The sequence below is a fragment of the Tauraco erythrolophus genome, chromosome 9 (genome assembly GCF_009769465.1).
Source record: "Tauraco erythrolophus isolate bTauEry1 chromosome 9, bTauEry1.pri, whole genome shotgun sequence".
Classification (NCBI taxonomy): domain Eukaryota; kingdom Metazoa; phylum Chordata; class Aves; order Musophagiformes; family Musophagidae; genus Tauraco; species Tauraco erythrolophus.
Window position 1 is genome coordinate 41,418,467 of NC_141473.1, and position 22,074 is coordinate 41,440,540.

Sequence of the window (22,074 nt, forward strand, 5' to 3'; positions counted from 1 at the left end):
GGCCTTGAACACTGCCAGGGATGGGGCGGCCACAGCTTCTCTGGGAAACCTGGTCCAGGGCTTCACCACCCTCAATGTAAAAAGCCTGAAGGCTTCAGGTAGGACCTGACTCATTCTAGAAGCTGATGCTACAGAGGTCTCCATGAAGTCTCTGTCCCTCTGATACTGCTGGAGCTGGAGCACCTGGCCACGACCAGGTGTTGCTTTGCCATTGCTTGTGCTGTCCATGCACCACGTTGATGAGGAGCTGCAAGAACCAGGTGAGTACCAGCCTTCTGCTGACTGACTGTTCCTTTCCAGTGTTAATGTGAATTGGGCCTTAGCTTTCAACTTGAATCTTCTAATAAAAGCATCTGTCTGAAAGAGAAATGTACTGGAAATCATGGGTTTATACTGGAAAAAAAAGGTCTTTGTGGCAGCTTGGCATGCCTCGGCTGCTGCGGATCATGGAGTATGCTTCCTACTTAAGGACAGATCTAGAAAGCGGTACCCTAAGTTGAAACTCATTCGGCATACTTTATAGATCTTGGTTTTGCAGCTGTGGAAAAAGAGAGTATTTTGGGATTTTTTTTTTTTGACTGCTATTGAAAAATGAGATTGCAAATTTCCCCCAAATTGGGAAAGTTCAAGTTGAATGCATGGATGACTCGGTTGGGCTCTAGAAGATTGTAGCTCTTGAATACAAGACTAGAAGATCACCAAAAGGACCTGGTGTAGTTGGAAAACTCATCGGAGAAGGTAAGATGCGCGGTGTACGTACTGTTTTGCTTTTGACTGCTGGGTGCTTTGCTACGAAACGTGTTATTTTTGGTGAACTTTGTTCTCCAGTCAGTGCAGGCTGACCCGAGCTTTACCAGTGACCTGGACGGGAGCAAGACGGGAAAGGAGTGGTATATTAAAATCAGAGGGGTCTGTGGTAGGTAGTTGGAGGTAGGAAGGGGGTTTGCAAGACACAGGGAACAACAAAATACCAAGAGGGGCAATAGGGATGAAATGAGACAAATAGAAAGCAAAGCAAAGTGTATGGAAAGAACAAAATGAGAGATGGGAAAGTAAAGAACAAGCTGGAGGAAAGGAGATACCTAGGAACAGCTTCGCAATTGGGTAAAAGCACATAGTGGTTTTTCCCCAGAAGACTCTTCTGAGCTTCACCAACTTGCAGGTGAAAGACTTTCTGAGTCAGAGGATGCGTTTTATTTTATGGCTGATTTTTTTCATGAATTTCTCTACTCTCTCCTCAAAAGCTTTGGGCGTCCGCAGCGTTTTGTGGTCAAGCCCCACAATTTAACTCCACGCCACTACCTACTTCTATCGTTCTGAACCTGTCACCAGCTAGTTTCATCTAGAACCCCGACATTTTCTGTTCAAGAAACGGCAAGTGCAAGCAGTCCTTGTCCAACCTCTTCAGTAACTTCAGATTTTATAGACCTCTAGCTAACTTTTTAACCTCTAGCTAACTTCAACTCAACCGTAGGCAGAGTTGAAGATGGAGGCACAGCATGAATATTAACGGTGGCCTAATTATGTTCTCCTTCCCTATCCTACCGGTTGCTGGCATAGTCTCGCAGGTTGGATCAGGAGATTTCAGCACTGGGTTGTTACAAAGATCACCGCTGCACGGGGTGATGAAAAGCTGTCCCAGGCCTTGCTGACCCAATGGTCACTGACAGACATCTACTGCTTAGGCTGCTTTCTAGCCTTGGTCTGACTTGGAATTGGGAATCTAGCACAAGGACTTTCAATGAAGTCATATCGACCTTCTAGCGGCGTGTATGTAGCCGAATGTTAGGAAGAGTGGGGCAGTCTTAGGACTTGAAGGACTTTCAGAAACGTTTACACAGATGGTCTTGATTTGCTAGCCACATCTCCATTATTATCTCTGGATAACCTCTGAGCCCGGGACCTAAAAGTAGGTTTCGTGGCTGCGTTTCATACATCCGAAGTTTGGGAAAGGAACAGTACGATCTCACTGCACGCACACGGGTTGATCCCAAAATAACTACTAGCTGCCAAAGTGATCACGAAAACAAGGCCCTCAGAGGTCTTGGGAGCAACGTTCCCAGCGGAGTTTGGAAGGGATTAATACCATTGTCCTTGGCGCTGGCGAGATACCCTCGGGAACGCTGCACGTCATTCTGGTCATCTCTATTGGAGAGAAATGATGAAAGTGGAGCAGAAAGTCTGGAGATGAAGGAGAGCAGGAAGTCAGGGAGCTCAGCTAGCTTAGCGTTGTCTGACGATGGCCAAGAGGGACATTTCCGCCCGTGAGTGCACAAAGGGTAAAAAGGGTAAACGAGTAGGAGCTATTGAAGGCCAATGCTGGCACAAGAATAAATGGATACAAACCAGTCACAAATATATTTAGCATGAAAATCAGAAGGTTCTGGGAACAGCTTCCCAGTGGGAATAATGGTGGCAAAAGATCTTAAGATGAAACTTGATAGGTTTATGAAAGGAATTACATAATATAGCATTTGCAAAGGCTGCAGCAACCCAGGAAATCCCTCCATCTTATGTTCCAGTTTATTTTGGGCCCTTAAAGGCAAAGCAGAGCATTTCGCCCTCCCATTCCTCTTCCCGCTCCAGCCACCTACAGCCAGACTTCAGCATCCCTCTTAAAAGCCGTTTAAAGATGGAACAAGACACTGAATTTGGCATGCACTTCTGAATTCCTCGTTGCTGTTCCTCAGAAAGGAAAAGGAGAGCTTGGCACAGTATTGCCTGATTTATATACGCAAAAATTGATATTTAATAAATCTTCTCGTACACACAGAGTAGTATGTTTGCTCCAGTTTTTCCTACTTGCCAGACCTGCTTATTAACCAATTTCCCACAGCATCCGGCCAGTATGTGAGTGCTCTTTTTCTCCAAGCCACCCTGCTCAAATGTATTCCATAGCCATGCCCTGGGCCAAGCAAACCACGGAGAGATTTCCTGCTCGCGTTTCTGCAAGGGCCGTCTTCACTGTGGTCTGCTGGGTCTACCAAGGTAGAGTCTCCTCAGTAAGGTGTCTTCCCCTGCCAGCCTCAGAAGCGTGTCAGGTGGACTTGAGAATTAAACCCAGGATCTGTTCTATAGGAAGATACCTGCCTGGTTTACGTCATCTTCTTTTTTATGGAGAGAAGGGAAAAAGAGGAGCATGGGTTCTACTCTTCCCGTCAGGCTGGTCCTTTCCATGGTGTCTGTTTTCTAGTTGTGTAAGAAGTGGTTTCCTTTTCCTTTTGTTTCTGTTCCTTGTGGATTTTTGGAGATGTCCATCACCCCTTTACAAAACAAACAACTCCCTTCTTGCTCCCTGTAAATAGGCTTCCTTCAAAGGTATCTTTGACCCGCATGGGATATTCCTCACATTCCTTACCGTCCAACGAGAAGGCAGAATTTGTGAGGAAGGCAAACTTCCAAATTTATTTGCCTCGTAACCCCGTACTATCCTGCAAGCTCTCCTGATCCCTTAGCAGCTGGGGCAGATGCTGACCTCCAGCAGACTCCATTTCGACGCTTTACAGAAGTCACACGTTCCAAGCTGCCTTAAAATTTGGTTTTATATTTTTTTATCTCAACAGGCTAGCGTTTCACCTGCCTGCAAAAGTAAGGAATAAAATCACGCCAAGCCCCATCCCCCAAACACACCACACCAAACCTTGGGAAAGATGGAGACTGACAAGCGAGGCTGCAGCCAGCATCCATCTCCAGAGGCGCAGGCTGCACCGGGCTACCTGGCGGTCATTTTCCCGCAAATCCTTAACACCGGCAATTCCCAAAGACTTCCCGCAGCTTTCGGCACAGAGCGCGCACGACCTTGTGCAACGGGATTTATCTGCTCAAGTTTTAAAGGGATTGAAGGGCCGGTTCGGAGATCCGAGCGACAGCGCTTCCCCCCGCCGCGACAACCGGGATCGATGGGGGTCGGAAAGCTTCACCCGAGAGCCGGTGACCCGGTGTGACCGGGACGGGACGGGACGGGGGGGGGGGCACTTCCACATGCCGCCGCCGCGCTCGGTCACCGGTGACCCCGCCGCCCCGGGGCCCGGGCGGCTGCAGAGGGCAGCAGGCACCCACGTACCGCGGCGGGAGGCGGAGGGCAGCGGCGCCGGCTCACTCAACCTTAACGCTAACGGCGCCGCGGCGGCCCGGGGAGGGCGAAGCCCCCGGGGACGCGCTGCCGCCCCGGCCTCTCCTCGCGGGGATCGCGGCCCGCGCCCGTGACCCCCCTCCCTCGCTCGGTACGCCGGAGCGGGGCCCCCCGGCGGACCCGGGAAGCTCCGCGGGGCGGGCGCAGCCGCGGCGGCAGCTGCCCGCGCTACGGGACGGCCTGACCGGGGGAGGGCGGGGGGACCCCGGTCCTGGCGCCCGCCGCGGGCCCCGAGAGCGTAAGGCCGGCTCCGTACAGGCCCGGCTGCTGCAGCGCGGGGCTCCGGCGGGCGGCGGAAGAAGCGGACGCCGCCGCCGCCGCCACCCGCTCCGCTCCGCTCCGCCCGGCCCGGCCCGGCCACTTCCGCCCGCGGGGGAGGCGCCGCCGGGAGCGCAGCGGCCGCCCACGTGACTGGACGCAGCACGGCCGCTTTACGCGCCTCACCGCTCCGCCCGTATCCCTCCGCCCGCGCGGGGCTGTGAGACGGGGGCGCGGCGCGGTGAGGGGCGGACGGGCCGGGCCGGTGGGTGAGGGGCGAGGACAGGCGCGGCGGGGTGGGGGGGGGGGGGGAGGGACGACGGCGCGGCGGGGCGGCGGCCGGCCGGTTGTTCAGGGACTACTTTGTCGGGGCGGCGGAGGTGGCGGCGGGGGCGGGGCGGCGCTGCCTGCCCTCTCGGAAGCTGCAGCCATGATGGGAGCCTAGCGCTGGCGCGGCGCTGCTGGGCGCGGAGCAGGCCGGGGGGGATGAGCCGGGCCGCGCCGCCGGCCCGCACGCCCTGAGGAGCCGCCGCCGCTGCCGCCGCCCCGCCGCGGAGCGCCCGCCCGCCCGCCCGCCCGGCCCCACCGCGCGGCTCCGGGCCCGCCGCCGCCGCTACCGCCGCCGCCGCCGCCCCGGGCGGGGAGCGGAGCGGGGCGGAGCGGGGCCGGGCCGGGGGGGCGCCCCGCGCCGCTGTCACCATTGCTGGGGCCCGGAGCGCCGGAGAGCTGCTCTCTCCGCCTCCGCCTCGCTCGCCTCAAAGACGGCGGCGGCGGCGGCACCCTCAGGGACTCGGCCCGGCTCCGGACCCTCCCTGCTCGGCCGCCGCCGCCGCTGCTCCCGCCCCGCTCGGCGCAGCGGCGGCAGCAGGAGGAGGAGGAGGAGGGGGCAGCCGCCGCCGCCGGGAGCCGCCGCCGCCGCCGCGGGGGGAGGCGGGCCCGCCTGGGGCTGAGCCGCCGGCGCAGCAGGCCCCGCTCCCGGGGCCGCCCGGCGGCCGCCGCTCCGCCGCCGCTTCCCGGCCCCGCGCCCCGCCGCCGCCGCCGCCTCCCGGCCCCTGCGCGCTGTCCCGGAGCGGCCCTCGGCTGCCAGACATGACCGCCATCATCAAAGAGATCGTCAGCAGGAACAAAAGGCGATACCAGGAGGATGGCTTCGACCTGGACCTGACCTGTATCCTCCCGGCGGGGACGGGGCCCGGCACCGGGCGCCGCACGTACAGCGATTGCATCAGACCTGCGCGGCGGTTACCTAACGCCGTTCCCCGGTACCGCTCCGCCGGGAGACCGCCGCCTGCCACCGGGGCTCGCCCGGGCCGCCGCCGCCGCCTCGGCCCTCCTTTTGTCCGGGCGGATTAACGGGGGCTCCGTGATGGCGAGGATTAACGTTAGCGCTCCTCGGCGGGCGCAGCCGGCCCGCCTGCTGCCGCCCCCGTGCCGCCGAGGTGCTGCCCCCCTACCCTACCCTACCCCCACCCCGCTGCCCGGGGTGCCCCTGCCCGCTCCGGGGCTGCCGCTTATCTCTGGCTATGTTGATTTTTCGGCTCGCATAGCAAATATGCTTGTGTCCCGCCGTGACTCAACGTCCAGAGCGCGTTTGTTTAATTTTTTTCTATTATTTAGTTATTTATCTTGAATCGCAGATAGAACCGCGGCAGAGCTACGGCTTCGCTCGGGTCTGCGCGTCCGGAGAGGCGAAGCCTGCCCTGGTTTTGGGAAGGCAGAGCTTGTGCTCGGTCGCAGCACGGTGCGGCCGAGTCCTCGGCGTCGAGAGGTGGCGATTGCTTCTTCCAGATGAAAAAAAAAAAAAAAAATCATCCCTCTTTACCCGATGGCGATGTGTGGACTGCGCTTTGGCGTGACCTCGGATACGGCAGGCGCCGGGACGCGTTCCGAACGGGAGCGCGTTGGGTCTCGCCGAGGAGGGCTGCGATTCTGGGGTGTGTAATTAGGATGCGATTACGACTAATGAGTCAAGGCCGTAGAGGAGCTTTGCTGGTGCGCAGCTCTGGTGGCCTCGCGAACAGATGTGCTGTGCTGCGGCGGCAGGCAGATGTTGAGCTTTGAATGCCTTGCAGAGTTCGTGGTGTGTAGGGGCTGTGGTGTGGGCATGGTCTTCCTCCGTGGTGGAGGAAGGTCGTTATTGTGCTTGAGAGGTTTTGGAGCGAGAGCCTCGATTAGAAGTTGGAACCGTCGTAGGAAAACTGAACGTGGACACCAGTATTCAGAGCTAGGCTTGTCCCTAGAGAGAGCGGGCTTTCTGTTCTGCAGCAGGCTCGGGGTGAAATTTCTGGGGTTTTGGAGCAATTACACTCATGTCTTAGCCAGTGCTGCAGATAAATCCAGTTCTGGGGCAGGATCAAAACCAGTAACAGCTATAACGAGCGCAGAGCTCGTGCTGTTGCATTCGAGCTTCGGCCTAAAATTTTGGTGGCTTAAAAATGACCTGAAAGATTCTCGACTTCAGCAGGTGGCGGCTGAGCTTTTTTGGTTAGAAAACAGCAGCTCCGGTACTGTGCTTTGTCCATGGTGTTGATAAAATGTAATTTTAGGCTTTTTAAGCATTTTTAAACGTGGTTGTTCTGTTGGCCTGCGACTGGGGCAGCTGTAACGCTGATGTAGGCCAGCGCCATTAACAACAGAAGTCTTGAGTGAAGAGTTTTTGGTTCTGCGAGCGATGAGTTTGCCAGGAACTTCTGGGGTTCTGAAAGAGTGAAGCTGTGACAAAACAATGAGGTTTTGGCTTTGCGGGTGAAGAGTTCGGTGTTCTGGGTATCTTTGCCCAGATGTGTCATTGGTAGGGAGAGAGGTTTTTTGACGTAAACCCATCTTTTTCACTAGTGATCTGCCCCTGGCGAGGAAATTGGTGAATGTTGAACCTGGATTTTCTTGTTCAAGGTTGCTGCTGACATGCCAAATGGAGTTCATTGCTTATTTTTCACTTTTTTTTTTTCTCGTTAGTTTTATTCTTGGAATTTTGCGTTAGAAGTAGGCCACTGAACGCTGAGTTTGAGCGAGTTTTTGTAAAAGAGGTAGCTGGCTGCAGTTCTGTAATGAAATTTATAGAAAAGGTGCTTTTTTTCATGATTGCAAGAATATCTTTGGAATGAAGCTTATGCTCACAGTCTTTTTTTTTGGTAGCTGCACGTTTTGAGCAGATAATTAATGAATAAAGATTGTACAGTATAATGGCTTTGCTTGAAGGCTGACACTGCTGCAGAAGTGAAAGTTTAATTTTTTTGTCACTTCGTGCTGGCTTCTTGGCGATGTTCTTTTTGCAGGATTTTGATGGGATTGTTGATCATTGAAAAATAACCCGTTTATTTCTTACATGTGTAGACAGAGGGCCTGAGCTGGGAGTCAGCTCTCCAACCCTGCCACGTTAGATGAAGAAGGAGAAAACTTGAAACCTAAGTGAGCTGGTGGGGAAGGCATGCGGTGCGTGGTAGGAGGAGCGGGTTTTAAGTTCTCAAAGGTCCTTCTCATCATGTGCTGGAGCTGAAAATTTAGAGACTGAAACAAGCTGCTATCTGCGTTTCTGCTGTTGGTCAGCTTTGCTTCCCTGCACGCCCGTATCTGTAGGAGTGTCCTTTGTTGCAGATTACTGGTTATCTTAGGGTAGCTGCTTCTGTCAAGCTACAAGAGAAAGGCTGAGACGAGTTGGGTAGCCCCGTGATTTGGGCACTCACCCGGGATAAGGCAAGCGGAGGTGCGAGTCTTCTCCTGCGGTGAATGTTTCTGTACCAGTAGCTCGGTGGTGGTGGCTTCAAAATACTCAGTAGCTGGCGATCACTACCTGGGCTTTGGGAGGTGGAGAATAAAAGGAACCTACAGTGAATCCAGGTGAGGTGCCTGATCTTCAGCCTCTATTCTTGTCTCCTACCTGTCTTTGCGGGAGGGTTTGTGTCTCAGTGTCCCAGGTGGACAAAGACTTGCAGTCTTTACATTTCAGCCACGATGGATTGTCCCGAGGCATTGCAGGGGGTACCCGAGTGCCAAAAGGCAGGCTGGGTGGGTGTTGGAGTGCCAAGGTCCCCTTTGAGGACCTCTATTTTTTTCATTTATCCTTTTAAAACCGATGCAGACGAATGTGTGGTACAGTACATCATCTTGGGACTCTCAGTTCCTGATGAGTTCATTAAGAATTCGTTTGTGGATAGTGTAGGATTTTAGGAAAGGGAGGCAGTGACTTCTCCAGCTCAGTAGTTTTACATACACAATATGAAAATCTTCCTATGTGCTAATCATGAAACAAGTACGAAAACATAACTGACATTACATTTCATCTAATTGAATGTTCTTTTCTCTCTAAACAGTCTTTTTCTGCACCTCTTGGGGAAAAAATAATTGAAATTAGAAGAGAAGTTTTTTAAAAAAATAACTGAAATTAAAAGAGGAAAGGGTTTTAAAGGTGGAGACGTTAAAATCAGCTTTTCAAGACTTTAGTTCAGGTATTGTATTTATTCCCGATTGATTTGGGTTTCTGTTTCCATAGTACTGGATACCTTTTGGTGCAAATGGGCAAGAAGGAAAGTTTGGATTAGCGACTTTCTTCTAAGATTTCATTCGGATGCAACAACCAATATATTTTCTGAGGCACTATAGTCTTTGGAGTTTCCGAAACGACGCAGTTAGTCCGTTGACCGTTTCACTGCAGGGAACAGCGAAGGGAGAACGCTTGTGTGCAAGTCTTGCACGTTGCATTGTGTCTGAAGAGCTCCGTGCGTGGCTGAGTTTAGCGAGTGGCTTAACTATTTGAGAGGAAAGTGGAAAAAAAAAAAAAATTGTGTAACTGCTTCTCGGGCCCATTATAGCTTTGATTAAACTTTGTCTCGTCTTTCCAGGCCTTCTGTTGTGCATGAAAATGGCCACCTAGCCTGAGCACAGGGTAGAGCATGCCTGCCCTGATGCTTAACTGAAGCATGTGTAGCTGGTGACCTACATAGTCGTGTAAAGTGCAGCAATATTCCGTAAAGATTAGATTATTTACAGGACTTGTGTGTAGCTTGTCTCGTGTAACGAAGGGCAGAGAGCGCTACGATTGCGAGTGGAAGCTTCCGAGAATGTGATATTGCTTTGTGCTGTTTGAGAATCCTAAAGCTTTTTGCATTGTTAATGAAATTTTAAATGACGTGACTTCACTCAAAATGGCTCAGCTTCCAGGAAAAAAAGGGAATTAGTGGCATGAGGTGCATACCGAGTTTAAAAATAGAGCCCGAGTTGGAAATGCCAGTCGTTTAAAATACTCGGTTTCATTTTAAAATTGAAGTTTGTTGGATGTTTTGTAACAAGTTGGGGTTTTTTTTTTGCACAAGCACAGTAAGGGCTGGTAAGGGTTTAAAAGAAACTGGAAGAAACCAACTGGCAGAGCATTTTATTGGTGCAAAAGTATTTCTTTGTTCCAGAGTAACCATGTTACTTAGCAGTGTTAAGAGCCCGGCAGGCTCGTTTTGCTTCTGGAGCCTGGGACAGTCTTGGGTTTTGGACAAGAAGGTTAGTGCCAGTTTTGCTCTGAATTCATCTGAGAAGCCTGTTCGAATAGACAGCAGTGAAATGGTGCCAGCTGGAGACTTCTCAGAGTTTGGTTCCGTTACCTGCTTGCTGTAGGAGGTATCCATCCCATCCTGGGAAAACCGGTCTTTCTGCACATGGCAAGGCTAAAGATTTTTGCATGGTCCTGATGGAAACAATTTTCCAGATGGGGAAAGCAAGGTGGTGAGAGATGCAAGTGTGTTCCTGCATTTTCTCTTCTGGGGTTAGAGACGGTGCTGGATCACCTTTCCTCCCTTTCCACCCTGCTTTTCCACGGCAGTTGCTTGGAAAGGGGCTGGACAAATCACACTTACCTCAAAGTAGTGTGGGCTTCCCAATGAACTACTCCATCTTGCATCATCAGAGATTTTTAATCCCTGTGCAGCGTTGCTGGAGGCTGTTTGCACAAGCTAAACACGGAGTTAAAAAATAACTGCTTGTGCACGCTTCTAAATCGACAGAAGCTGCAAACTGGTTCTTGGTTTCGCGTAGCTCTGCTGGCGGAGCGGTGGTTGTATGTTCTTTCAAAGGTGGGGAAAGAAACATGTAGAGCCAACGTGGACACCTCATAAAATTTTCTTAAATGATGACCTTTTAGAAAAAAAACCAACTGAAAATCTTCGCTGAGATCTGTTTGTAAGCTCAGTTAAGTGTGTGTCTCTTTCAGAACATCCAGAGCTTTGCTGTTAAACATTGCGAGGGTGATGCTGAATAAAGTGCAGCCTTTCATAGGGCTGGTGCTGCTCTTGAGCATCTCTTGAGGAAAACTCCCAAGTTCATCTTCATTATCTCTTACAATGAGGACTGATGAGGTGTTGGCACTTGGGGCCCTTGAGAAATCGTCTTTGTTGAGGCTGGTCAGTGGCTTTGGTGAGGACAGTTAGGTTGGCGTTGGGGTCTTCTGAAAATCCCACCCGTTGAGCTCTCGGTGTGATGGGTTGGCCGTGCATTAACGCTGGGTCCAACTTGAGTCTTGAGGAAGGTTGATGAATTTTGGAAGTGTGCCTTTCTAGGAACTTGCGCCAGTCAGGAAGGCCTTTCTGTCCTCAAGACAGTTACATGTGACTTCACTGACTTCATGGGATGATTATGGTGTTTTTAGGGAGAGGATCTAGCCTTGAGCGTGCCGCTTACGCAACACTCGAAGCGGCTATTGTTGCTGCAGGACCATACGTGCGGAGAGGTTGCCTGGCTCTTGGTGGCTGCTAGGCTGGGGATCAGCAGATTTCTCTGGGGCACAAACGGGTTTTTTCTGTGCTGTCCAGTGCTACACTTGATGGATCTCATTTAAGAACTTTTTTTATGACCAGAAGGTTTCGAAGTCCAGTGACTGTTGTAGAGAAAGCTAGAATTTGCCAAGTGATGCGTTAAAACACCACGTAGAGGAATACAGAACTTTCTAATTCTCTTCCAGAAGTTGAGTGACTGTATTTTCCATTTTCTTCCTTGTAGGATGATTTGGATGCTTAAAACCTCTTTGTTGTGGCAGCAATTGGTATAATTTGTTCCGTAATAATAAGACTGAAAGAACGTGATTTATTAACACGTTATGTTAAACCCCCCCCGTGTTAAAAAACACAAAGCCATGCCAGAACTAAATTTCGGAACGTAGTAACTACAAAAGTTGAAGTTTTGTGCGTAAAGTTTCTGTCCGCTGAGTTGCTTTTTTGCTGGTTGTGAATCTCTGGGTAGTTTCTTAAGTGAAATTATATTTTTCAGGAATTAATGTCGTTGCCACATTAATGCTGCATAAGCTGACAAGTAATATCTCTGGTACCTTAGCCTAGAGTCTTCCCTCATAACGTGTTTAAACAAGAAAATAGTTCTCATATAGTGATTTAAGGGACCATAGTTGTGTTCTAACGAACTGGGAGGGAGGGAATAGGCAGTTGAGCTGTCAAATCCCTTAATTACATTACAGGCCAAAGTTGCTGTCATTAGTCATAACTAACTCCCTTTCAAAGCCCACCTCCTTCCCTGTTCGAGAGCCCAGCGAGTCATCTGGAACGTGGAGCTAACGTGGGATTCGTGTGTCTAACGTAGAGTGGATATCGAAGGTCAATTCTTGCGTGGCTTTTTCGGGAGGCTAGATGGGATATAGCCCGGAGTTGGGAGCAGTGGTTGCTGGATATGCCTGATGCCTCATCTTAAATGCTAAGGTAGGTGTGGGCTCCTTTGGTTTGGCACTTCTGGGGAGATTTTGGGGATTAAAGCTGTTGCACGTTCGTGCGAGTTCCTGGGATGCGATGTCCAGACTGTAGGAAGGGAGTTAATTTGAAAATCCGGGAACGTGAAGTGACCCTATAGTGCAGGATCTCTTCTGAAACACGCATGCTGTGTGGGCGCTTGGCTCTGCTTCGGGTTCAGAGGTTGCTGTTAGCTTTTGAATATATCTTAGGTTCAGAATGATATTCCAGATGTAAACAAATCCCTGTTCCAGTTCCTAATTCAAGCTAGCACCCTCTGTGCTCCTGTCATCATCTGCTTCGTTTACGGTCTCGCCTCTACGAGGCCCTGGAAAAAAGAAGTTTGGTGGAATGGAAGTAAATAATCGTGCAATTAGGCCGTGTATCGTGGTGCATAAATCTAGGTTATCTTAACAGCGATTTTTAGGCAACGGAGCTAAAGCAGTGGGCCCTGTGATTCAAATGGTAATCGGCTGTGCGGCGAAAAAATTAAACTGGGCTGCTCCACGTTTGGGATGATGACTATTGCAAAAGCTGGCATTGTTCCCTGCGAAGATGAAGCCCCAGCTTCGCAGCCCCAACGTGCAGCAGTGCATAAAAACTGCTTAATATCCAGTTTTTTTTTTTGTAGTGGAGTGCTTAAGAAATGGCTTTATAAACTTAATTCTGCCTTTGTGGCGCTGTAGTGTAATAGCTTTTAATGGCATGATTAATTTTTTGAGAGGCCTCTGCTTAATTCTTTGCATGGCCTGGGTATGTATCGGGCTGGAATTGAAGTAGTTGTGTGTTTTCCATTCTTTAATTTCTTGGGTGGGTGAGTTGGAGGAGTAATGTCCTTTTTTTTTTGTACTAACATTGAGAGGAGGAAGACGCTAGATCTCTTTAGAGTGGAATTAATGTTGCCTACTCGGGGCTCGTTAGTTGAGAAATAGTTTATTAGGATGGCCTTACGTCTTGTTTTGCTGCTTGCCTTTATCTCCTCTTGGATGACCGCTCCCCCACCCCCAAATTAAGGTTTGGTAAGTTCATACAGATCCTAGTTTTTGTGGCTTATGTTTCATAAAGCTTCTTAGTGTGACATACTTGTGCTCCAGCCCAATAGCTGTTTTGAATTCCCTTGTCTCTGAAAGTTTTGGATGTCCTTTCAGACTTGCAGAAAGTTGAGACCGAGCCATTTTTCACTTCCTGTCAGTAAATATCAAAGTAGTGACTCTCTGTGCTGACTTCTTTTTGCTGAATAAAATTCTTGTGTTTTTCCGTGGGTGTTTGAGGTTAGGATATGCTTAAGTACACAGCGGTGCTTCTTTAAAGGCGATCCTGCAAAGCATGGTGGTGTGCCGAAACACGTACCGGGGAGGTCCCGTGCTCTGCCTTGACACAGCCTGTGTTGAATTTGGTTCCTTGGTTAGAACACGTCAGTTTGGCACTTCGGAAGTCTCAAACTGAGATGCAGCAAGTCAAGCTTCTCATGTACGTAGTGTCCTACGGAGAAGATCCGCTCTACAAACGCATTACCTTGAGGACAGCTGCTCGGTCGCCCCTCGCCACCAGTGCAGCTCTTGGCTGCCGTGCGTTGCTGCAGCTCGTTGGGATGCCAAGATAAGTATGATGAGATGCAATGCAGCTTGTTCCAAAGTGTGAGCAGAAACAAGAAAACCTTCTTAACAGGACCTCTGCATGTTTTCATCTCGAGAAGCTTTTCTAGGGTTTTGTTCAGTGCTGTAGACCTGGACTTGAGTAAGGAGTTGAGGCCCAGTTCTGACTCCTCAGCTGAAGAGTTCTTTCCATCAAACTTTAGATGAGTAATATAATTGCATCATTTCTTACGCTTCTGTTTGCTCTTGGCTTTTTCTTAATGACAAGGGGAGCTTTTTCTGTGTCCTGTAGTATCATCAGCTATTTTAGAGGGATTTGCAGCTCTTCACAACAAGCTCATGTTTCCTTTACTATCTTTCTTTGTGATTCCAAACCATGTTCAAATGGAAGTTTAAGGCATGTTCTTCTGAGTCTTTGTCAGAACAAGCTCTTCTGTAGAGTAGACATCTTCTTTCATGCTTCTCTGTTACCTTTTTTTGTACTTTCGCTGTGAGGTTTATGAAGTTGATATGGTGTTTTGCCAAAAAAAAAAAAAAGCCTGCTTATTACCTAGATGACGTGTGGGATTTTTCCAGTCTTCTTGACCCTGTTAGCTGTTCAGCAAAGCCTCCATATGGCCGAGAGCTCCAGGACACATTTCATACACCTCACAGATGAAAGGAGAGACTCTTGCTCTTGGAATACTTCCCAAATGCGATATACTGAGCAGGTCCAGAAGCCCTGCTGTGGGATGGAAGTGAGTTGAGGATATAGCTGGTTCCCAAGAGAACCTGGCAGTATCATCTTCAAGCATCTTCTGATTTACTACGTCTTGCTGTGGGAATTTGAGTTCCCCTCCAGACTTCTTGTCAGTTCCATGACCTCATCTGGACAGGTTTGCCTCCTGGGTACGAAGGAGCTGCAGTTTTGTTGTTCCTTGTTTAGATTGCGGCATTTAAATTGCAAACTGAAAGTTTAAAAAATTAAAAAAAAAAAAAAAGAAAGGGTTGTAGTTGAAATATTGAGCATTAAGGGGTTAAATGCATTTCTTCTAAATCATAAAATGTTTCTCTCAGCCACATCTGAGTTGGTCTCTTTTCTTGCTTGTTCTTTAAGGCACAGATGGTAGAGTTGGCAAGTGCAGCTGGCTGGCTACAAGGAATCCTCCTTTGCTCTGAAGAACTTTCTTCCTGTTCATTTCCTCTATACTTCCTGATTATCCAGGCTCATAGAAAAATAGTAAACTTATTTTGCGTTTCATGCTGCTTAATGGAAATGCAGCTTATTAAAAAAAAAAGGTAGACATGTGTACAGGCTAAACAGTATATGTGCTAGGAAACTTTTCTGGATTTGGCTGGGTATATTTTCCTGTGTCTTTTTTTTTTTTTTTGTAGGGATGCTGTCAAGAAAATGGCACTAATAAGAGCTTGGCCATTTGTCAGGACTCTTAAATCTGTTTGAGGATGGAGTGTGGACACTTCTCGTAACACTCCCCCTGTAGCTTCAGGCTGTCAAGCTGTTGAACAGCAAGAACAGTTCGTGTTTTTTTGTTTTTTTTTTGTCCCTTGCTGTCACGATACGGACTTGTTTAAGCTGGAGTTAAAGGGCTCGAGGTTACCACACTAACGTTTTGTCGTGGACACATTTCATAACTGGTAGGGCCAGCTGCGCCGCTAGACCGCGGTGCGTGGTTACCGCAGTCAGAGCTTCAAAAATCGCTGGCAAATGGAGACAACAAAGCAACTTTCGGAGACTTCAGAGTCCCCGGTGCTCCTCTGCTCTCTGGTGTCACTATCAAACGGGAATTAGGAGTTGGCAGCTTGGCCACCCCGTGCCAGAAGCTGGTTTCCTTCGCGCGGTGGCTCTCCGAAGCCGGAGGGTGATGGGTGATGCGTAGCGGAGCTAAACTGGCAGCAGCTTGGGCGCAAATGAGGAGCGGAGTAAAGCGAGCACATGCCTTGCTTGCCTGAACTGGAAGTGAAAATTTGCATTCCTGGCAGTTGCCAAGCTTCTTTTTCAGGCCACAGATTCACCAATTTAAATCTGTTCTTTGTTAACCGAGATTCGTATTTGGAAGCTGGAAACCGAGGGGTGGGAAAAATGGATTATCGTCCTCATATTTGCAAGTGTCAGGTTCAGGTTTTGCACTAAGTTTTAACTCCAAAGCATTGCTTGAACAGTGACCATCATTCGCAGCTTCAGGAACTCTCAGCTTGTTTTAAATTTCCTTTTTAAAGAGAGATGAAGATGTCTGATGCCTGGTGGGTCTTCCTGAAGCCTTGGATCGTGAAGGGCTAATCGTTTTAATGTTGTTCTTTCTTTGCGTCGTTATTCAAAATCCATCGTCGGTGTTGGGTTTAAAAAGCAAAGCTCTGTGTAAATTCTTAGGCCCTGCATGCTCTAGCACGCTTATAAAATAGGAAGATTAGGTCATTTGCTTTCTGTTTTTCTGGTATAGCTGCCGTCGTGAGCAGGGCGAGGATAAGGGATTAAATACTTTGTCTGAAATAGGACTTCGTAAAATTACTTAGAAATTCTCGTGAATCACCTTCTAGATGCTAATTGAGAATGTTGATCGTTGCAGGAAAGGCTATAATAACTGTCTATTTTTGCAACTTGTGGCCGCCTAAGAAGTGAAGAATTGGTAAATATTTCGGTATGCTTTTTTGGCCACCTTCCATTATTAGGAAAAAGGCGGAATTTGTGAGCAAAATCAGTTATAGGACCAACATGAGTCATTTGCTTTTTTATAGATGTGTATGTGTTTAAAATTTAGAGTGTACACTGCACATTCTTTAATTTGCTCTTGGCATCATGTGAATATATAGACAGCTATTTTTGACAGTGATTATAACTGCTGATTTGCATAATGATACAGGATTTTTCTCATAGCAACTGGAAAGACTATCATCTTTAGCATGTGGGAACGATTTCAGGCTTTAAGAGCCGTGTTTTGTTAAATCTACAAACAGCAAAAGTGTTTCTGGAGTGGCGTATGGACAAAAATTCGCTTCGGTACGTCTTCAGTATTGACAAAGCATCGCTTTTCCGCCGTGGCGTTGGGTAACTCGGCAAATTATGGGGTGCTTTCATTTTGAGGACCCTTGGGTGCAGCGTGGCGTTGTCTTCGTTCATTGAAAGCTCAAGTTTTGCAGTTAGAAGTATGAACTTGAGCAGAGGGTGGCATTTTAGGCTTTGGGCATGAGGCTTTGGGCAGCCTCATGTAGTGGAGGGTGTCCCTGCCCATGGTAGGGGGCTTGGAACGAGATGATCTCTGAGGTCCCTTCCAAGCCAAACCATTCCATGATTCTATGATTTTAGTGTTTTGCTGTTGCGCATCATGAGGCTGTCTCATGCCATTTTTTTTTTCCTATTAGGATTGCTAACTAAAATCCCAGCCTCCGTGCTCACAAGCTTGAGAAAGGAATGAGTGCCTTAAAAACTGTTGAAACCGTTTCTGGGAATGGGTTTCTTAAGAGCGAGCTACCCTGTGGCAGGGTTTATTTTACGTTTTTTAGAAAACCTATTTCAAATTTGGGTGCTTAGGACAGTTTGATTGACTTTTGTTTTGCCTGTGTTGTAGAACTGCCTCGGTAAACGGCTGAGGCTTTGTCCATTTACATTTGCCTGTCTGGGGGGGGGAAAAAAAGCTTGGAATTGATAACAAACTTGCTATGTGTTTTAATTTTAGATAGCTGGAAGAACTGATGATTTATCAGTGTCGTTACCAATTTCGTTATGACTCAGAATTCTTGCTTTGAATGTAAGCCCAGCTTTTCCAAGCTCCTTTGTAAGAAATCTCGTCTGGGTAGCGAATATTTTAATTTCAGCTTTAGAAATCAGTGTGAGGTTCACCGAGGTGCGAAAAGCAGTGTCTCTGAACCGTTGAGCATGGCTAGTGATAGAAGAACTTGCTGAAGATGATGCTCAGTGGATGGTTGCTCCCATAGCTGGCTCGGCTCCGTACCCTGCTGTGCTGTGATCACAGGCTGAGGAGGAGGAGGAGGAGGACTGTTTTGCTCCCCAACATCAGGAAAAAAGCAAGCTAGTGATGTAGAGGCAACCATCCCCTTCACTTCCTGCAGATCTTGGGGCATCTTTTTGAAATTCAGATATTTTGCAGGAGAGGAAAGGGTGGTTTTATGGCAGCTTTGTCAATTAAGTGACGAAACTGCCGTTTCTGCCCAGAGGTTTAGATGGTCCGTGCAAACGGCGACAGCGCTTCCGCTCCCTTCTTCCATCTTGCGTGGCTCCTTCAAGCGAAAGGCGTTCTTCAGTTGCTGGAAGCAACAAAAGAGCTTCGGAGCAACGTGCTGCCTGTATTAGAAACACACAAAACGCTCTCCCACCACCGGCAAGACGAATGCGTTTGTCATAGTTGTCGCTTGCCTTTGTTGGGTGCAGGTGAAGCCTTCGGCCTCGCACGCGCGCCGCGGAAGGGTGTCGTTGGCTCGCCGCGGCCGGCGGCCCCAACACCAGATGTGTGGCAGAGAGGAGAGCGATGCGTGTGAACTGCCTTCCAGTCCAACACTCGGAGATGGTTCTCCATACCTCAGGACTGTCATGTTGAGGTGAGGGAGAGACTGGCTCGCCTGTTTGAAAAGCAATCCCGTTTTTCTAAAAACAGCTCCTCCTCCCCCTCGCCACGTTCGCTGTCAGATATTGGTTTTTCAGCAACGCTTCAGTTTTTATGCTGTTGGGTTGCAGAACCCCAGAGCATTCAGCACTTTTATTGGATCAGCATCCGTCAATTGATTCACACCATTACCCCTGCCCCCACCATTTGAAATCTCTTTCCAAAATGGAAAAGGCGTTCCACAATATTTCCAATACCAGATCTGGGTGTAAAAAATGTGCTGGTGATAATGCAGGGTTAAGGTTAAGCGTTCAGTTCTGCTGGCTTGCTCCTATTTGAAAGGAGGAATGCAGCATGTACCGCTCGTGCATCACCCTCCAGGAGCGAGGGAGGGGAGAGGGGATCACATGGAATGCGGGAGCCAAAAGGGAATCGTGCTTTCCGACAGCGTGAGACCGCCCTGGTTATTTTGGAACTTTTTATCTCCCTCTGCCTGCGTGTTTTGAGGCTTTGGTGTTTGGACAAGTCTGGGAGGCTGCAAACTGGAAACGCTGCTGTTAAGATGTTCTGTTCCCTTCGCTTGGGATGGCTGTCTGCTTTGCTTCCATCTTGCACCAGCTGGGAATCCTGGAAAGTATCTCGTTTCTTAGCCTCTCGGAGAGGAAAAGCCAACAGCAGAAGAAAAGCATCTGAACATAAACTGCAGGCTGAAACGTGTGGAGGGGGAAGAAAAAAAAAAAAAGTATAGTAAAGCTCACGGTTGCGAATAGAGATTTGAGAAAGTTACGTGGTAATTTGGTGAAGTTGGGGCGTCTGTCTCATGGGTGATACTGTAGTGGAAACTGAGTTTTGTTTCGATGCAGCGTGCCAAAAGGAATTTATTTTACCCCTGTTGCTAGCAGGAGCGCTCGCCTTCTCCGGAGAAGTGCTGGAGAAAAGCAGTCTTAAATACTGGATTTATTTTGCCGTGGTAATTTATACAGGTCAGGAAGGAGGGAGGGCTGGGGTGTGCTAGCTGGAAGTCAGGTAATTCACTGTTAGAAGGCGCAGAGCAGGTGCCCATGGTTTACAACCAGTTTCTGCTGACTGATAAGCTGGTATTGCTAATTACCTAGAGCCTTTTGTTAATTTGACAAAGAGGCGTGGACTGCTTGTGGAGTAAAATACCTGCAGAGTGGAGTTCAAAGTTTAAGACTTGTGTGATTTGATAGTATCTGAAGTTATCACAAGCTCTGAAAGTTAAGCAACTTCGTGGTTTTTTTTTTCGAGATAAGCTTTTTTTTTTACTGTTTGGGCAAGTACAGAATAAGTTGGAAAGCAGACGTGACCCCCTTTCCGTGTCTGTATTTAAGGCAGCTAACAGATATTTATTTGGATTTCTCAAAAGCTTTCATATTTTTCTCATTGTCTGCATAAATCACCTTTCAAATAGTCCAGGCAGACCAATGTCTGTTAATACTTGGATTCCAACGTAGTAAATGCTCGTTTTTTTTTTTTTTGAGAGTGGAAAACATTATTTCCCTGTGCTCAGTCCTTAATGTTTTTCTCAAGTCTTGCAGTTAGCAAACTGTGTAAGCGCAGAACTTGGTCCCTGCTGCTTCCTCGTGAGTACTTAGGCTTGTGGGAATGCTGCAAGGATGGAGTAAAGGAGTTTGTATCCTACTTCAGGCTTTTCTTTGTGTACGAGTAGCTGGAACGTTAGTATCTTGGAAGCTTCCATTCTGACGATTACTCTTTGGAGCTCTGTTCTGTTTTAACCATAAAAATAAAAAGGGATTCATACAATTATGGAACAATTTAGTTTGAAAGAGACCTCTGGAAATGACCTGTTTCAGCCCCCTTGTACAAAGCAGGGCCAACTTCAAACATGCCATGCTTTGTTCTCGCTGCTTCTAAAATTAGTGTGAGGAGGAGTATGGTAATGCAGTAGGGTATGGTCTGTTTTCGAGCTGCTGGTTTCATTTCTGGTTCGCTTTTCAGTCGAGCTTCTTCGGTGTGTTATCATTTCTAATAATGTTTAAAACTTGGGAGTACTTTCTTTTCTTGAGTTCTGTTTGGAAAAAACCCCATGAAATCCGTGTATCATTACACTACCAGGAAAATAAATACCAATCATTTGCTGGCAGTTCGTTGTGAATTCGTTACTACATTGGCTCTAGATGTAAACTTAGGATTTTCTTATTTGGCCTTTTTCCTTAACACTAGTTTGTTTTTGCTGAGAGGTACTTTTCTGAAGTTCTGTATCTCAGGTTGCTTTTGACAAGTGAATTACAAGTAGTTCAGAATAAGAAGCTAGAATATTTTTCCGGAAGTATGGAATTGCTTTTTTAATAAACGAGATCTGTAACCCTTTTCAGATATCTACACTCCTATCTATTGCGATATTCAAGGCCAGGTTGGATGAGGCTTTGGGCAACCTGGTGTAGTGGAGGGTGTCCCTGCCCACGGCAGGGGGGTTGGAACTGAATGGTCTTTGAGGTCCCTTCCAACCCAAACCGTTGTAGGATACCTTACATTTAGGCATTCAGAGCTACCTTAGCAGCTGCTATAGTGATCTGTTGGATAGAAATCATGGAAAGTGATAAAAACATGAGTGTTTATGTAGCCTTGCCAGGGCTTGCATGCCTGAAGTGCACTTTTGGGTTTGTTTTACTCTTTTGTGTCGTATACCTATTTTGGGATCAGTACGGACTTGGGCATGGGTTTTAATTTGGAACATCTTGCCATTCAGTCACACGAGACTGTTTGAATAGTTTCCCATCGGATTTAATATGGTACTCACAGTGTAGAGAAAGAGCAGTATGTAGCAGCTATGTGATCCTAGAGAGATGATGACTCTGCTTTTCTAGTGGATTGGCTTCCTAATGGATGTTAACCATCAGCTGCCTCATAGCATAGACTTCTAGTAAATCATCTGTCTGAGATGTAAGGAGATTTTTGTTCCAGTGGCTGTGGTCAAAGTACTGTGTTTTCAGAAGTTTCCCTTCCGAGTTCCCCACCACCACCTTTTTCTCAGCTTTTTTTTGGAAAAGATCCCTTATTACTGCATGTAGAAAACAGAATTGTTGGCATATGGGAGTCAGTTGGAGTTGTTGCTCCGACTTTGATATAGTTAAACATTTGATTCATGTCCGTTTAATATTATAGTAGAAATTTCACATGCTTTACAAATGTTTCCATAACTTGTGCATTCAGATATTTATCCAAACATAATTGCTATGGGTTTTCCTGCGGAGAGACTTGAAGGAGTGTACCGGAACAACATTGATGATGTAGTAAGGTAAGGCTTCATTTTTCTTAACTCGTTGTTGTAAATCTGATGTATCCTTTTCTACACTCATTTATGTTCTGCTGAGGAAAGGATGTGTGTTCTGACTTGTAGTAATGGCAAGTTTTTTGCATCTTGTGGATAATTGCCTTATTGGCTTTCCTGAAAAATATTGGAAACAATGAAAATGATATTTTCAAGAAATTTAAGCCACGCTTCTGTTCTTGGTTGATCTCAAATGCATGTAATCTGCTTTTTAGTGAGAAAAACTGATTTCAGTAAATTGTCTTGGGGTAAAAGGAAGTTCTTTGCTTTTAGAAAGATGTCGGTCCATGCCTCTGTTCCTGGTGTTGAAAGTTTCCGTAGGTAGCTGATGGCATTTCAGAATATGTTAGCCCATATCCTCTCTTCAGTCAATTAAATGAAGTGCTTGAGAAGTTAATTCTGATTTCAAGTAGTAAATACAGGTGACTTTGGGTAAAGGCTTTTACATCTGGCTGTGTTCAATAGTTGTGGGTGAGGAGAAAAATCAGCTAAAATTCGTTGTTGCTGG

General features: G+C 47.8%; 1 protein-coding gene across 2 annotated transcripts in view; it reads left to right on the forward strand.

The window, feature by feature from the left end:
• The first annotated feature begins 5,440 nt into the window (after positions 1–5,440).
• The window catches only part of PTEN (phosphatase and tensin homolog), a 50,837-nt gene continuing 34,203 nt past the window's right edge, over positions 5,441–22,074 (forward strand). The window contains exons 1-2 of one of the 2 annotated variants that reach the window (XM_086617057.1): positions 5,441–5,558; positions 21,449–21,533. In XM_086617057.1, coding sequence (XP_086473183.1) covers positions 5,480–5,558; positions 21,449–21,533 — 164 coding nt within the window. In that variant the 5' untranslated portion in view covers positions 5,441–5,479. The remainder of the gene's footprint in view (positions 5,559–21,448; positions 21,534–22,074) is intronic. The other variant, XM_086617056.1, reaches the window with a different exon arrangement.